This window comes from Sinohyriopsis cumingii, chromosome 16, assembly GCF_028554795.1.
Source record: "Sinohyriopsis cumingii isolate HCF-2022 chromosome 16, ASM2855479v2, whole genome shotgun sequence".
NCBI lineage: Eukaryota > Metazoa > Mollusca > Bivalvia > Unionida > Unionidae > Sinohyriopsis > Sinohyriopsis cumingii.
This window is the reverse complement of record NC_142976.1, coordinates 21,273,208-21,290,997: the sequence shown is the minus strand read 5'-3', so window position 1 is coordinate 21,290,997 and position 17,790 is coordinate 21,273,208. Positions and strand designations below refer to the sequence as shown.

Sequence of the window (17,790 nt, the reverse complement as noted above, 5' to 3'; positions counted from 1 at the left end):
CTTCGTATTCAACATAATCAAAACACAATATGTCACTATTTGTACGAATATTTATATGTTACATTCGTGTGGTCTGATATATTAAAATTAAAATAAAAGCGTGTTCTATTCTGGTAATCCAATATTGATACCAGCTCAATCTTAGCCTCCGATAAATCAAGAAAGGCCGAAATTATACCAATTTTTTATCAATCTTTTCGTTCATAGTTTGGCATATTTTCAACATATTGTCTACATTGTAATGAAGCATCAACTGATCAAATACTGGTACATTTGGTAGTTACTTCCCCTAAAATAACAGTCCTTAGAAAGAAAAAAAAATGCGTGACTTGATTCCTGTTCAGTGCTTGTTCGGACATCAGTCTAACAAATTGCTGCATTTTAGGCACTTTACGGTATGCCTGAGATTAAATCGCAATAAATAAGTTAAACTTAGTCATGCACACTCGCTGGAGGGCGTATTGTTTTGACTCCATGAACCTAATATATAGCAGTAAACCAGAAAACTACTATAAATTTAGTACACTGATGAGCAACCATCATGGGCATAATCCACATCTTCTGCATTTTCGTTATTGGGTTCCTTCTTCTGGATGTCTACAAGGTATTTGTTTATCCACATTCAATTTTTAAGATTGTTATCATCATTTTGTAACTTTTCTGCTGAATTTCTCCTATGTAGTTACGTGTACTTGTTTCATCTTTAGCTACATTTTATAATAATTGGTTAACTATATATTAATTGCATTCTCATTAACTATGCTTGGAATTTCTTTTGTACACACAGTTTCATAGAATAGTAATTGGATTCCGATGAAATATTTAGAAATTTTGAAGGTATGCTGTTTTTAAAACCTGCAAAAACCCAAAAGAAACAAAATATGTAAAACAATTTTTAAAAAACGTTTAGCATGGTTTTATTTGTTCTTTATCACAATGGGAAAATGAACAATCGACTGTTCAGGAATACTTGTCTCAATATATCCTTAATTTATTACCTATAGACAATTTTAAATCATACTCAAGGTTGAGAATAAACGGTGTTGTACTTCTTAAACACCTTTCAGACTATAGATGCACAAGGATATCTCTTAAGTTTTAATGAAATAAAGCAAACAATATAAACTAACAATTTTGTATAGTACTTGCTCTAATCGCAAATATATCAGTGAAGTGGAAAAAGTTTTTATTTATTTTGAAAGTGGAAACAGTTTCCGTGCAATACGCTAAAAATTTTGCTCTTTAGTCTAAGAACAAAGAATATAATTATTTATAAAGATCTCTCAAGAACCAAGGTACAAAACTCTAATGGTAAACATGAAACTTGGTCCGGGCAGTTATGTGTGGTCAACTGGTGCCTTTGAAAGGATAAACTGGTTTGTTTTGAAAACCGTTCCGGTGGCCTAGTTGGTTGGAGCGTCCACCTCGGATGTGGGAGGTCGCGTGTTCAAACCCCTACCGAGTCGTACCAAAGATCCGTAAGTAGGGTACTTACTAGCTTGGTGCTCTGATTTACGAGATTAGTGTGGGGACTGGTCAGCCTGGTGTCAGGGTAATGTGACTGGTGGAACATCATGTTACATGCCTGCAACATGACACCCTGGTACCAGATGTCACTATAAACTTCCACATTGCAGACAAAATAGCGATATTGCCAAAACTGTTAAAGCTACGTTAAAAATCCAAATCACACACACACACACACACACACACACACACACACACACACACTTTTGTTTCGGCTGTCTTTTTGCACAAGACACAAACTGATTAGCTTTTAATTTTTTACTTCTACACAGAAATGATGCTACAAAACCATTTTTGAAAAAGGTTAATTTAAGCGATGATGAAAAATGCACCTTCTGTAATGAAGGAATATAAACAATGGAACATTTATTCTGTGTGTAAGATCCAAATTTTAAAATTAAACGAAAAGGCGTCTTTACAGGAAATAATATGATATTGTCAACTTTTTATTTTGCTTGCAAACTGTTATGTGTAGAGAATGATGCGTATCAAAATCACACAATTTCTTCTAGATAAAAAATTGTATTCTATCATACAAAAGGCTGGGAAAATAAGCCACCCAGATGAATAACAATAGTGGCGTGTCTCAGAAAAAGTTGACCCCTGTATCATCATTTGGATTGCTTTCTTAGTTTTATTTTACTTTTATATCAAAAAAACAAACAAACAAGCATTTTAGAATACCTTGAGGTTTGTAAATAAGTGATTCTTTGTATAAAATATTTCTGAGTGCTTGTAGCTGTGTGTGTGTGTGTGTGTTGTCTAAGGTAATGTTCCCTAGACTAGGGCAGGTGACATTGTAGTGGGTCATTTAAAATCCAGATAATTTGTGTTCAGTTACTACAAAATGACTCTCTCTCTCTCTCTCTCTCTCTCTCTCCGTTCCCAAGATATGCCCTTCATGACAATTTTTTCAATGTCTGTTACTGTGTGATTCAGATTCTGGCTCTTTTTCATTCTTTTGGAACTGTGCGTGTGACTTGTAGTACTCTAAAGGCATTCTTAGTTTTCTCTGTTAGTTTCTATTTATATCAATCCTTTATGTCTCGCGATGGTAAATAGTCCATACCCAAAAGTCGTGGAATGGCATCTTTCTGTCATGACTGAATACATTTTACCGAACATTTATTTATTCTACATATCAATTTGCCTACGTTTATGTAAATGTGGCTTTTTCCATGAGTTCATCACCCTTCCCCATCGTTTTAATACTCATAAATACTGTTCGTACTATTCTTCACCTACGATGATTTTCTTATTCTTCCTATTTGGCAAAGAAGTCGACCTCGTAACCTCTCTAAATACTAACGACTTTCCTTGCATGTAACTTTATCAGTTCATGTTGATACATTGGAAGTCGTAGTGATAAATGTACAGAGACACCGAAACCTTTCGTATTAATATCGTTGCAGTAATTAATGTTTTATCGCCGACATCATGTCTTATGGTAATCAATGAAAAGTCGTTGCTTTTTTAATTTGGAAAGGTTGTTAACTCATGGAATGTCAGTGTAGCTTGTTGATTTGCTTAAAAATTTAAATCCTAAACAAAAATAGGAACAAGAAGCGACTGAACGTGACTAAAGTTTGCACTTGGAAAGATACATCTAACCCTTATGTCATAAATATATATACAAAACTAAACATATATGCTTTGAACTGATTCTTTTTCTTTTATAAAAAAAATTGTGGGGAAATTACTAAAGTTAAATGCAATCATGATTCACACATTTAGGTCTTAAATTACCACACACACAAAATTTATTCAGCAAGCAATTTATGTGGTTTAAAATTATATAACAATAGGATGAATAATGTTTCTTAAATAATCCAGATGCATCCTGTTGTTATTGTCCTACGGTTGAAACGTTACGCCTTGCAGTGTCGCACATTGCAAAATTTGCTTTTAGAAATGGAAAGGCATTGAAATATCGGAGTAATTTTGCCAGGAGGCAACATGTACACTTTATATCTCGAGATTTTATCTAATTAAATTGCTGGTAGATATTACTTCTGCATCATGTTATTCTTCATGGGGAAAACCCATAGGGCCTATCACGTTACAAAGAGGTCACTGCACAAACAGCCATAAAAATGCATCAAGGTGAAAGCTATTATTTTGAGTTCCTTTAGGAATTAAGTCGCCGCTTTTGATATGCATATGTATGTTTAAACTGCTGCGAGGATATTAAAAATGTACTTATTTGGAATTGAAAAAACGGGATGAAAAATATAAAACCATGGCAGTTCATGACATACGAAATGAAAGCATTAATGGAACCAGTAATAAAAGCATTGATTGATACGTTACAAAATATTTATACATTGTTGGAAAGTACACTAACTATAATATACAATGACTAAAGGAAGCAGCGGGGTACATTTTTATATTTGTTTTGTAAGGTTAAAATTATAAAATCATTTTGTTATAAAGTTGCAATTGAAAAAATATGAACTCTCCACATCAAAGCCAGACATGTTTTAGCACGAAAATATCTGATTTGTTTTAGTTAAAAATAAACCTAGTTTGTTAGCTTTCTGGACGTACGAGAAAAGTAAATCTTCAGATGCGAAGTAAGTGTCATTACAGTTTTTTGTGGTTTATAACTGCATTACAGCTCCCTTCAACGGTAACACTTCCGTAATTTCTTGTGCAGACTAAAAAGGGATTATGTCTGTAAAATATGTCCTATGTCTGATGATATTGCTATTAAGGGGGCAGGAGCCAGTTTTTAAGTACAAATTTAATGCCGCAATCAGCGACCGAGTAGAAAAAAATCATAAAAAATCGAATACACAGGTTGGCTCAAAAAGGTCCATATTTTGGATACCTATATTAAAACAAAGCATAAGAATATTATCCACTTAACCAAAGAAGTCAATGACAGTTCAGAGCAGAAGAAGCTTATGTACCCCACCCCCAAATTTCTACCTGCAATTGTCATGTCCTAAGGTCATTTTTGACACCATGTGATGCTCAGTGCAAACACAAGCCTTTTTCCTAAACAGGATGATGCAACTGATAATAGTAGCCACAAAAGTCGTTTGTGAGATATTCTACTTGCCCCAAACCCATGTGTTTACTGCTGTGGGATGCGAGCTCTTCTTCCGAGCCGACTATTGGTATTTCACTATCAACATACTGCAGAGTAACTATGGAAGGCATACCCTGACATAAATTTCAAGAACAACACAAGCCTGACACACCTAGTTCACAAATATATCCATATTTTTAGTAAACAATAATAGCTGAAAAAGTCACATGATAGCCTTAAGTTAATAAATGTGCCAATGGCAAATTTAAGAAACTGGAATCTGCGACCTTAAGAATTTGGTTGAAAATGGTTTATGTGAAAAGTTGTGTACATATCACATATTTAGACATTTTCTAGTAAAATGGTATAAAGGAAAACATTTCGTGCGCAAAACTAAAACTGATTTTATATTTTTAGAAAAGGGACTACTTTGCTGCAAAAAGCACTGTATTATTTACATTGTGAGTTATGACTGACTGCATTTCTTGAAAGATTTCAAATTGTTTGGAACCTACAATGCTTTCTTTTGGTCTTTGTTTACCACCATAGCATCGGGACAGAATCATAATTCCTTTACAATGTTTCATGAATGTCATGAATATATTTGGAAGTTATACATTTTAAGAGGGAATGACAGAAATGCTATGTTAGTTGTCAGTGACGTAAGTGAAAAGTTTCTATAAAGTCTTCTAGCAAACTTAAAGAAATCACACATTTAAGTAAATAATGTGCTTTAGAAATACATTTAGACTGATATAAAACAAGCAGTTCCTAACTTTTCATTATCATTCTGGAGATGTTAATAGCAGCAATCTTGTTGAGTGTTTGTGTGTGTGTTGGGGGAGGGGTAATCTCAACAAGTCTAGCTAATCTGGAGAGATCAAAGTTTATTCAATTAACATTAGAACATGCTTGAATATTGCTATACTGATGTGTGGGACCTTGTTAAACTTATAAAGTTACCTATCAAATAAATTAATTGATGCGTAGTCACTAAAAATGATCACACATATACAATTACTCAATGCAATTTAACAGAGAAATTTCTTCTCAGACACCAATTCACTTACAACTGACTTTAATGATTTATGGAGTTTACAAAATCATAATAAATAATAAGATGAGGGTTAGAACAAATATTTACAGTGGAAAATTCATTTCAAGGTAAACAGCATTTCACCGGCTTGGCTTTTAATAAGAATGTACCATAAAACGACTCCTGCAGAAGCTAAATCTGTCCGTGAAAGTCACTCTCTTGTGCGCTTAGATCAGAATGAGTATCTGGATGAGATTGAATCTATTGTTACTTTCAGCATGACTAACCGATTAATCCTAATATTTTTACCATTCAATCTGAGGCCTGCAAAAAGAAAAGAAACGTGATATTGATGATCTACTTTTAACATTCAGTGAGAAAGTAAGAATTTCAGAGGAGAATGTGAAGCTTTTCTCCCTTTGTTAACCGAACCTAGACATTTTAAAAGATAAACATAACATTGAAACATTTCCTATTATCACCCAAGTCTGAGATATCAATCTCTTATGTAAAATTCACAGTGGGGTCATGAAGGTAGAAATGACGTCGGTGTGGTAAAACTTTCATTCTTCTCACCAAAATATAGCAAGCATTAAGCCATATGCATCACTGTTTCTAAGACCATTCCACTGATGACATTCAATATTCACAACAGTATTTTTATGTACAAGTCCTCTGAAGTCTCTCTGATCCTATGGAGTTACATTACTTTTAAGAATACATGGTGACATGTTATGCAATTGTTTCTGTGTGTCTGTATTGAAATATGAATAATCTTCATAACAATAGGGGTGCAAATCTTGACAGCTACAGAAAGAACAAGACAATACATTGTGGTCACCATTTGTTCCCATATTTAGTACGGTAAGTCCAAAATATGCTACTTTGTCATGATGTAAACAGTTCTCACATTGAGGTACAAAACAGTTACCTCCCTCTACAAAGAGCATTACATGCAACACTAAGTGATATGAGGAAAAGGGAAGGAAATATAATGAATCTAACGCATAAACATTATTTAAATACACACAAAGAAACATAAAAGTATAATAGATGTGGTTGACTTCACCAATGAAAATTATTAGTTTTCCTTAAGGGCAGGGGCAAGATTTTATGTACAAATTTAATGTGCAATCAGCCACCTAGTTTAAAAAAAATCATAAAAAATTAAATACACAAGTCGGCTCACAAAGGTCCATACTTTTGGATACCAATAGTAAAACAAAGCATAATGCTATTATCCATTTAACCAAAGACGTCAATGGCAGTTCATAGCAGAAGAAGTTTATACACCCCACCCCCAAATTTCTACCTGCCACTGTCATGTCCGAAGGTCATTTGTGACACGATGTGATGCACACAGTGCAAACACGAGCTAAGAAATTTAAGTTAAGAAATTTGCCAGGGGCCAATTTACGAAACTGGACCCTGCCACCTAAGTAGGAAGTGGAGACGTAGAGTACAGTGTATGACTAAATATACAAGATGCACACAGCGACGAAAGCAGCAAAGCAGTACACAGCGGTCTGAAACGTTGGCTGTGGTTGAAGTTGGGGGTTATTGTAGCTGTTCATGTCATATGGCCTTTTTTTTCAACATTACCGGGTCTGTTGTCTTCATTTTTAATCAAAGGTGTAATTGCTTAAGATCCATATTAGCGTTGTGTCCATGAAAAAGTTGCACACCAGGTTCTGGAAAAGAAGATTTAGAAAGCAGTTTTCCTATCGGAAAGGAAATGTGAAATCCGTAAAGTGATACGACAATTCTGGATCATGTTTGGCTGCCATATGCGAGTATGAAACCAAACAATCATACACTGCCACCCTTGCAGTACAAATATGCTAAATTTTGTCTGCAAAATATGACACAATAGACCATGATGTATTGCTTCACCGTCTCCAACATGTATTTCGTATTCAAGATGCAGCCTTACTGTGGTTCAAGTCCTACTTAGTCAACATAACACAAAGTGTCTCTGTAAATGGAAAAGCCTTTCATCCTAGTTGACCGATGTTTTGACGTTCCACACGGTTCTGTTCTCGGTCCTTTTCTCTTCATTCCATACACTCACCCACTGTCAAATTTCATAGATCGACATCCGGTGCCTTGCCAACTGTACCCTGATGACACTCAAATATACAAATCTAGCTGGCCAACTAGCGTTGAGACTACTATCTAAGGCGTAGAGGTGCATTTCCAATGTGACATGTAAGAAAATGCAAATGAATGATAAAACTAAATCTATCCTGATCGCCATGCAAACATTTTCTCGTTCACATCCTTTACTTCAAATAATAAGTATAAGCAATCCTAACATTAACATTACAGTCGGTATGAAACTTTAAGTGTCATTTTTGACATGTCCTCATTACACCTACATGTAATGCATACATGAAAGGTTGCACATCTGGAGCGGATACGCATCAGCTCCATTCGCAATTTTCTCATTTTTGATGCGACTTAAACAATTATCCCCTCTCCTTGCTCTGTCACTTGCAGTGGCTACCAGTTCGATCCAGAATGAAACACAGAATCTGTTCCCTATTATACATTTCAATCACTGGCTCCAGTCTAATATACCTATCTGGCCTCACCCAATGTGTATACCCTATCTAGAAACATACTCTCCTCTTTCGATAATTGTATTCTCATTTATTCCCACTGTGAAAACATAGTCATACAGACGACGTTCCTTGGCATACCAGAGCCCAGCTACTGGGAAAGAAATGCCCATTGTTTTTCGACACAGAACACTATGATCTCTTTCAAGAGTGCTCTTGAGATACGCCTATTGCGACTACAAGAACAGACGCAAAAACCTATTGATATTTATTTCCTTGATTATTGTAAGGTTATTTTAGTTTTGTTATTTCTTGCTGTTTGTTTTTGTAATCTTGTCGCTCTATATGTTTTTAAGTGTTATCTAATATTATATAGCGCTTAGAAATTCTAAAGATCAGGCGTTGTCCACATTATATTAAATTTTATTATTATTATTATTATTATTATTATTATATACTAACATATATAAATGCCCTGCACCTGTTGGCAGAGTGAGTCTTCACTGTCAAATTTTAATGCTTTCTAGATTGTTTATCAATTTGTATGAAGAAACGAGGTTCATTATAATATATTTGTTGCTGGTTAAATTCATTGATACATCTTATGTATGTATAGTACGTCTGGGAGAGAGAGAGAGAGAGAGTGTGTGTGTGTGTGTGTGTGTGTGTGTGTGTGTGTGATTTGGATTTTTAACGTAGATTTAACAATCTTTTAGTCATGTCGATACGATGTCTGCAATGTGACAGTTTATAGTGATGTCTAGCACTGGGACATCATGCCGCAGATATGTAGTATGATGTCTCACCCAGACACATTATCATGACACCAGGCCGACCAGTCATAACACTATCCTCTTAATGCTGAGCGCCAAACGAGGCAGCTGTTAGTACCATTTTTGTAAGTCTTTGGTATGACTCGACCGGGGATCGAACCCACGACCTCCCGCATCCAAGTCGGACGCTCTAAACACTAGGCAATCGGAGCGGTGTCGATGGGAGAGGACATCAAGCTGAAGTGGAGGACAAAGATAAGAAGTACGGTTTGGCAGTGATTTTGAATCCGATATTCATTATTTTGTTCACTTTATTAAAGTCTGAGATAACTCTAAACATAAATGTATTTAAGGGTATGTTACGACAACTCAACAAAAGGTAGCCATGTAGTTTCAGCAAAAGGTTCAGTTCGAAAATGTAAATTTGAATTGTATGAAACCTTTGGAATATATCCCCTTTAACAATCATGTAATATTGAGGTCATCTCGATTAAACATAAAACATTGAGATTTTTTTTAAAATTTTGCAACATGTGTATGAAATAGCCAATAAAGGTAACACGTGTAAAACTCTTTAAACATGATTCAAATTTGTTGTATAAACAACAGTCTCTTCAAAAGGACAATAAGTTTTCGAGTTGTACGTCCTCATATTGTTTATTGAATAATTTAATATCAAAATACCTCTGTCTCTCAAGGTAGAAATCGAAAAACCTCGACAAAAATATGTTCCATTGCCAGGGTTTACATTCTGGTCGATATACGCCTGTTAGGAGGTATACACGAGTCAGGTATGTGACCGAGATGCAATCGGCATCATACGACCCCAGCTCATCGATCCGCAGTGTACGGGGGATGCCGCTCTCCACTGGTGTGTTTGATATTCGTACGTCTTTTAGGGAGGCTTTGTTGTACATATTTTACCACCTATGATGAAAATTCATGTTCATGCAATAATGGATGTGACATCTTTCATTCTAAGGCGGATAACTGCGAGAGTTTTGTCTGCATTATCTGCCCTTTCATGATCCCTTTTGTCAATATGACTAGGAAGCCGACTCAACGGAATATGTTTTCCAGATTGTATGCTAATATCCTGTTTCTCTATAAATAAAACAGTAAGTATATCGTTCGTTATTTCGAATTTGTTGATTTAAGGGACACTTGCATTTCTTGTGCAAGTTCCATTCAATTCTTTGTCTATTTTTCACCTCAATATTGTTATCTACTCCATTGCAATACAATGTTAAACATGTTAATTCTGCGCTAGCCTTACATCTTTGGTACATTGCATTTCCTTTCCATTACTTCCATCATTTATTTAATTGATTTGATAACATGTTACAGTTTATTGCAACTCCAGCACACTTTGTCTCTGCCATAATTGTACCATGTATTTGTTCCATGTAATTACTGTGTGAAATGAAACAGACTTTTACTTCCTCCATGCCATATAAAATTCCATCCCATATCGAATGATTTTAGTTGATTTTGTGGTAATCCTCTGTAACGGAACCATTTTTTTAGATGTGATAATAATGTTACATGGTAATAAAATGCCCAGAACAATGCTTTCTTATTGGTACAATGGTATGATTGCTTTACCATCTTTTGAAAGAAACTTCAATAAAAGTTTATACGTCCACGTGACTGAATCAAAATTGCTGAGATTTTCGTTATTCGCTATTCTGTTGATGCATCGCATAGTAAATCTTGTAGCCGTTAAAATTTTCATCTGATTTCTGTCAATTAATGCGCAGTTGGAATCAGCTTCATATTTCTGAATGTTATCTTTTTTTAATAACTTTGGCCATCTCATTATTAGCCCACTGGAATGTTCCCAACGCAAAATTCTCCTTATCACGCAATGTATGCGTGTCATTTAATTTAAATTTGCCAGTGATTTTTTGGGATGTACTTTATTTACACCCTCTGGTTGCATGCTGAATGTTAATTTGAATACAGTACATGTTTATCTCCATCATGCTCTAATGTTTTTCTTTCACACCTGTCACTTTGTGAAGCATCGTTTCCTTTCAAACCGAGAATACCTTTATAATTGTAATCTTCTTTAGTCGTCCTTGTAGGAGTGGTGTTTTTGCGCGTCTTTTCTGGCTGAATCTTCGGTTGCAATCAGACTGCGTCCTTTTTAAAGAGTAAAATAAATCGATTGATGGTATTAGATGTAACATTAAATAATTGACTGCTATTTTGTAAATTCTTTCCAAACTGTTCAAGAATGCATTACATTCTTTTCAATAAACAGAAACACTCGATTTCTTGTTCACTTTCATTTTATATCTTTGTCTTCACAATGTCCTTCACCTGAAATAGATGACGGTGACAACACTTCCTACAATATACCTTATATATCTTTTATCGTCGCGTTTTGCCAAATTTTTAAATGCTTGGATCGCCTAATATGTCTTGCCTGATTTAAATATTTTATCAGCAACCTCAGGAATGTAACCAATTTCAAAACATTGTGTTTTCGAAATTCTGACTGTTTCACCGATTTTAAATTTAGGTGTTTCAAAGTGCGCTAGGTAAAAAGGTAGAGTGTGTTGGTAACTGTACATTCTCATGCATAGTATAAATGTATAAAACATATTTATTTGTGGGTGATATCTAAAATGGTTGATGATATCCAGAGAATACTTTCTGGTTGATGAAATGTCTCCAGGTGTTCTCAACATGTCAGCAAGATCCACATATAAAAGGACTACTTTGTTCTCAGCACTTTGTAACATTTATTAGATCCATTTAAATGCATCAATGATTTCAGATTTGATTCACATGTCGCTATTTCTATAGTTGATTCAGAAACTATTTCTTTATATTTCACATGTTGTTATTCCTATCACTGATTAAAAAACTACTGCTTTGTATTTCACATTTTGCCATTCCTATCATTGATTTATAAACTGGTACTTTTGATTTCACGTTTTGATATTCCTAGCATCGATTCAGCGACCACTTCTTTTAATTTCGCATTTTGCCTTTCCTATCATTGATTCAGAAACTGGTAATTGTTATTTCACGTTTTGCCATTCCTATCAGTGATTCAGAAGTTTATACTTTTATTTCACATTTAGCAATTCCTAAATTCCTGGTTTACTAATTTTTATATGTGAAGTATTACCCCTTTTCGACAATTAGTCTTCTAGCAACCTTGGCGATAAATCGCAATATTGTGACTGCAATAGTTCTGCCTGATTATTATATTTAATTGTATCATGCCCTCTACGAGGGTGTTTATGTGCAAACAGCAAAAAGCGTTATAGTGGAACTCACATTGAGAGTTGTGTAATAAAGCAGGGTAGACAAATTAACGATAAAGGGAATGAATAAAATCCACAAGAAAAATATTTCGATCTCTGTAACCACATATCGTAACGACCCTCTGTTTCGGTAACATGTGTTTGTAGCTGCTCTTCATTTGGGAAACCAATAACAATCTGCACAGGCAACGGAAAGTAGGACATAATTAGAACAAAAACTTCACACACAAGATGTAGCTATCTATTATTAAATTGGCCTACTCATATCACATATACTTGAGCTTTGTTCGTTTATGCAAGGTCGGACAGAACACACTTCGGAAGCATTTCAAAATTTCCCAAATATGAAAACACACTCCTGACATCGAATGGAATATTGAGAATATTTGGGTGTGACGAAAAAACTACTTTTCGAAGAAAGTATTTCGAATCTTCCACATTGCATTTGAGACGGAATCAGGACTACAGATGACAGGACGAATTGGATTGCTTTCAAATTTTCTTTTCTTCTTTTAGGTTCTAGCACAGACTGCTGGTGCGTCGTTGGTGCTGATTATATATCCTCGCACACAGTTCAGTGAATTTCTTCGTATTGTAACAGACAACAGCGTCTTCTTACATAACCAAGGTGGCGTGATTGAAGTCAACACTTACATGGTATGTCATATTGATTGCGGTTCGCTAAACATCTAATCTTTGGTATCTCCCGATTCACAATAACACGACATATTTGCACATTAAAGACTCGCTAAGGGCAAATGGAATCTAAACTAGATAGATATTCACATTTATCTCTACAGGGTGACCACATATGAGGAAATTTCCATTTGTTTTAATGTTTGAGGATGAGCAGGAAAAAGTTTCCGCACCCAATCACACATCATCCACTCCGGTAAATATCCCGAATAAATTATTACTGCAGAAATACCCTGCAAATGTATGAATATATATCCAGTCAATTTTATATTCACTTAAATTTTAACGGTGCCCCGGGTAGCCGAGTAGAAAAAGGGCTCGCCGTTACCGATCACTCTCATTTGTTTCGATCTTCATTTCTACAAAGCACGTACAACTAAGTGTCGTTTACATAAAACACTTTGCCCCAATGCTCAGCGACACACCGCTGATTTCAATCAATTTTGATACAATCACTACTTTTATGTTGCACCCAAAAGTCGCTCTCTTGACGTTTGGAGTCTAACCATGTCCAGTTGCAGACTGCCTTTTGCAAATAAATATCTTGGTGATGTTGCGATTATAAAGATCAGTTTCGATTGAAGTACTTTAGATGTGTGGATTCGATAACGAAATATCTGGTAAAATGGTACGAATAGATGGTATATGGGGCAGTCATGGACCAGACACTACCAGGCCATATGGATTCGTTCGCATATGACTGAGCTAGCATCATCCATTTAAATTCGATCTGTTATGACTGAATCTTCGGTTTTAAGCAGATTGCATCCTTTTTGAAAAGTAAAATCAATCGATTGATGGTATTAGATCAATTAAAGTATATTTTGATATCATTGCTGATACTGGTAATTATATATATATATATATATATATATATATATATATATATATATATATATATATATATATACATATACATACTTTTAAATCTACAGAAATAATATGTAACCTTGTCCTGATACATATTTGGTGTAAGTCAAATTGACACAGACTAATGTAATGTTTTAAGAATACCTTGTCAACTGCTAATTAAATGTTTGCCTCTATTTCAATATAATAGCCACGCTTGGGACTGTTTATTGATACCATCATGACTTGTATAACACCTAACCATTGTCTTTCAGGTCAATAATTATGAGGGGACTCCGTGGGTTTCGACCAAAGCCCTGGCTGTTTTAAGTTTTCCTGACAGGTCTTCTGCCACAACGTGGGTTAACGGGGAAAAGGGTTTGATGCGTCTCGGAAACTGGACGAATCCGAACCAGAGCGAAGTGGAAGTCCTTCTGCTTGATACGTTTATTAATAGAAGTAACCCTCTATCTCAAGGTCAGACAATAATAATAATAATAATAATAATAATAATAATAATTTTAATAATAACAATGTAATTAGTTAATTAATTAATTAATTAATTAATTAATTAATTAAAATTAAGCTGCAGGGTATCTCCAGTAGCTGCACTGAAATCAATTTTAATTCATTTAGATCACAATCGTATCCTGCAAAGATAAAGACTGTAAATGTGTTATATGCATATCACCAACACCCACCCCTACCTCTGATATCGTGATGATGAAAACTAATATTTGTTACCGTTTTGTTTTACTGCCCTTGTCCTGTGTATCATCAAGTGCCCTACTACTGTCAGCTATTTACTTTTTAAATAAAGAATAATTATGCATCTCACCATGATTTTAATTCTATATTGGTGTTTTTGCTTTTAACTTAAATTTTGATTTAAACCTTAATTTGAAGTACCCAATACTCCTTTTTCATCCTTCAGAGCGTTATCCAATCTGTGCGTTACCATAATACCACATTAGATTTAAATTTCTGCCTTGCAAAAATGCTTAGCTTGCGTATAGTTTAGGTTATGCGGTATGTATTGTGTTGTGCTTGTATGTCTTGCACATCATGTTCGATTTTATGTCTATATCGGTTTTTATGTCATGTCAGTCGAAACCTAATTATAATTAATACTAAAATTTTGTTTAAAATCATGCCAGTAGTTAAGTGTGGGTATTGGGGATCAGACGCGAATTAACATGGTACAATATAATTACACGGACATGATTGCACGAGGTCATAAGGGAAATCCGATATTAAAACTGTATGCAAACTTACATGGAGATGACACTTGATGGACGAAGGTCAAGTGGTTTATGAGACCACAAGTTTGATGGAGTTTAAATTGTTTATGTGGTCAAATATTATATGACCAAAAGGGAATGGTTGCTGTGAGTACAATCCAAATACATCATATATGCTATCCAGCCCCCACTTTTCGAGTACTATTCAAATACATCACATATGCTATCCAGCACCCACTTTTCGAGTACTATCCAAATACATCACATGATATCCAGCACCCACTTTTCGAGTACTATCCAAATACATCACATATGCTATCCAGCACCCCCTTTTCAAGTACTGTACAAATACATAACATATGCTATCCAGCTCCCACTTTTCGAGTACTATCCAAATACATCATATATGCTATCCAGCACCCACTTTTCGAGTACTAACCAAATACATAAAATATGCTATCCAGCACCCACTTTTCGAGTACTATCCAAATACATCATATATGCTATCCAGCGTCCACTTTTCAAGTACTATCCAAATACATCAAATATGCTATCCAGCACCCACTTTTCGAGTGCTATCAACATACACACCCCTACCATCCAACAGAAAAGGAAGGATGTAAAAGAATGTGGATAACAATAGATACACTTTCATACACAAAGATGCTGTCACAAGCACACACTGGTAAGAACGTGATTATAGCAGAGACAACACTACGAAATCTTACATACAAACATGCTACCACATACAAAGCTATGGGAGTATTTAAAGACGCAGTACAATATCTTTACATGAAACACACTATCACAACAGACGATGTAAAAGATGGTTTTAAGTTTTAGTTGTCAACAACATACACGTATACAAACATATACTCACACCAACACATAGAACACAAAAGTGTGTTTGCAAATAAAATTAGTATCTGTTTTACAGACCACTGAAGTTGTCAACTGAAAATTAGTTAATGCATACACGACTTCTCAGTTACACTTCTGATGTTATTTGCACTACTGTTCCATACACCAATGCTATATTCAGACACCCATGCCCATCCAAACAAATTCTTCTCTTCAATATAGCCATGTCCCTAATCTTCTTGGTGGTTCTTCATGATGCCTTCGCATAGACAAGGTATTCCAGGTTAAACATCATATTTAAAGCATGGGTAGAAGGTTCCACAGTGGTATACATGGTATACGTGCTAACGTGGTCTTGAGAGTTGGTGAAATATTGTGACATTGCACGTGTATACATGGTCAGGTCCGGATTGAGACGGTCAGAGTCTGTGGTTCTCTTCAAATCAGAAGAGAGCGGACGTTTGACGTAGCTTTCAATATATAAGGGCACTAGAGTTTCGACAGATTACCATTGTGGAATAGTTTGAGTACCATACCTACAGCTGAAATAATAAAAACAACGTATTGGGGTACACCTGCTGAGGATACCTCATATACGTTGCGCCATAGTGCCATAAACTACGACTATTGATGTAGATGTAGTTCAAGTGTAAATTTCCTCCTGCAAAAGCAGCTGATTTCATTATAGATTCATGGCAATCCTTCTAAGAGATATAGATATAGAGACGACAGTGCAAAGCTAAAGAGAACGATTAATTGAGATTTCCATTCATCTGGACAGTTTGAAGTCTCCTGGCTGATCGAATTCAAAGGTAGTGGACCACGCAAAGCGTTATTGTTGAATAAAATTCGCAGTACCAAACGCAACATCATCCAGATTGACAACTCGCAAGACCAGATGTGCTTAACCTGTTCCAACGTCGTTGGTTGGACGTATGATAAGAGAAATAAGACGATAAAATGGAAAAGAGCACTGGAGAGCGTTAAACAATGAGACAGTCTAACAACGAAGAGAGACAGAACTTCTTTTTGCAACACAACAAAGAGGAAGAATTTTTTGCACCAAACATGTCTAAAGCTCTCTTGCTTCGAGGACTAGATGCGTATCATCATCAAGAGCATTTAGTTACTAGTATCACGTGATTTATCAGATACCATTACCGCTTTGAGGAATGTGACAGAGGATTTTCCAATCGGTAATAACACGTACATTGCATACAGCTGTGTAGCATCCAAGCCATGCAATTATAAATGTTGAAATTAACGAAAGCATTGTTTTCATGCAAATGAGTCTTTGTCATTCCTAACTGTCACGAACAGCATCGATGAAATAAAGTTCAATACCGGAAAAAGTGTTCCAGTTATAGTCATTTTTTTAACCAATAACTCCAAGACACACGTTTGTCCAGGAACGAAAAGATGTTGTTTCTTTCAGGATAACGTGGATTTTCAACATCACTGTTACATCCCAAAATATCAGAATTAACAGGAGGAAGACAACCAGTAAAGCCATCAGAAGCATAAAAATATATCAGTGGATTTATCCTTTTAGACTTGGAATGTACGCACGAGAATTGTGTATACAAGAACGTATGTTAACATTGTATTAAGATCACACGAGAACATGAGAAAATCTTTCGGGACCTCACACTCTCTCTTCGATTTTGCCAAATGAATGTTAGATCCTACCAATAATGCTTTGAGCGAATAGAAGTTTCAGAGTACTCAGACTGCTGCCAATGTAATGCAGTCGAGTCTCACTATTTATCGGGATACGACGAACAATTTCTTTTGAAATATTATTCAGAACAAAGCACCGAATGACCTACGGTGTATGGCTCAAACTCATCTACATGTAAGTGGAACAAGTGCATTTTAAAGAATCCGTGAATTGTTTATCCATGCTTATGAGTAAAATGCCTAAAACGTTT

The 17,790-nt window shown here is 35.3% G+C and overlaps 1 protein-coding gene across 1 annotated transcript in view; it reads left to right on the top strand.

Annotated features, from left to right (window-relative positions):
• Positions 1-537: 537 nt before the first annotated feature.
• Positions 538-17,790, top strand: part of LOC149780050 (uncharacterized) — a 31,515-nt gene continuing 14,262 nt past the window's right edge. The window contains exons 1-3 of the mRNA XM_089936804.1: positions 538-604; positions 12,729-12,869; positions 14,033-14,234. Coding sequence (XP_089792930.1) covers positions 542-604; positions 12,729-12,869; positions 14,033-14,234 — 406 coding nt within the window. The 5' untranslated portion in view covers positions 538-541. The remainder of the gene's footprint in view (positions 605-12,728; positions 12,870-14,032; positions 14,235-17,790) is intronic.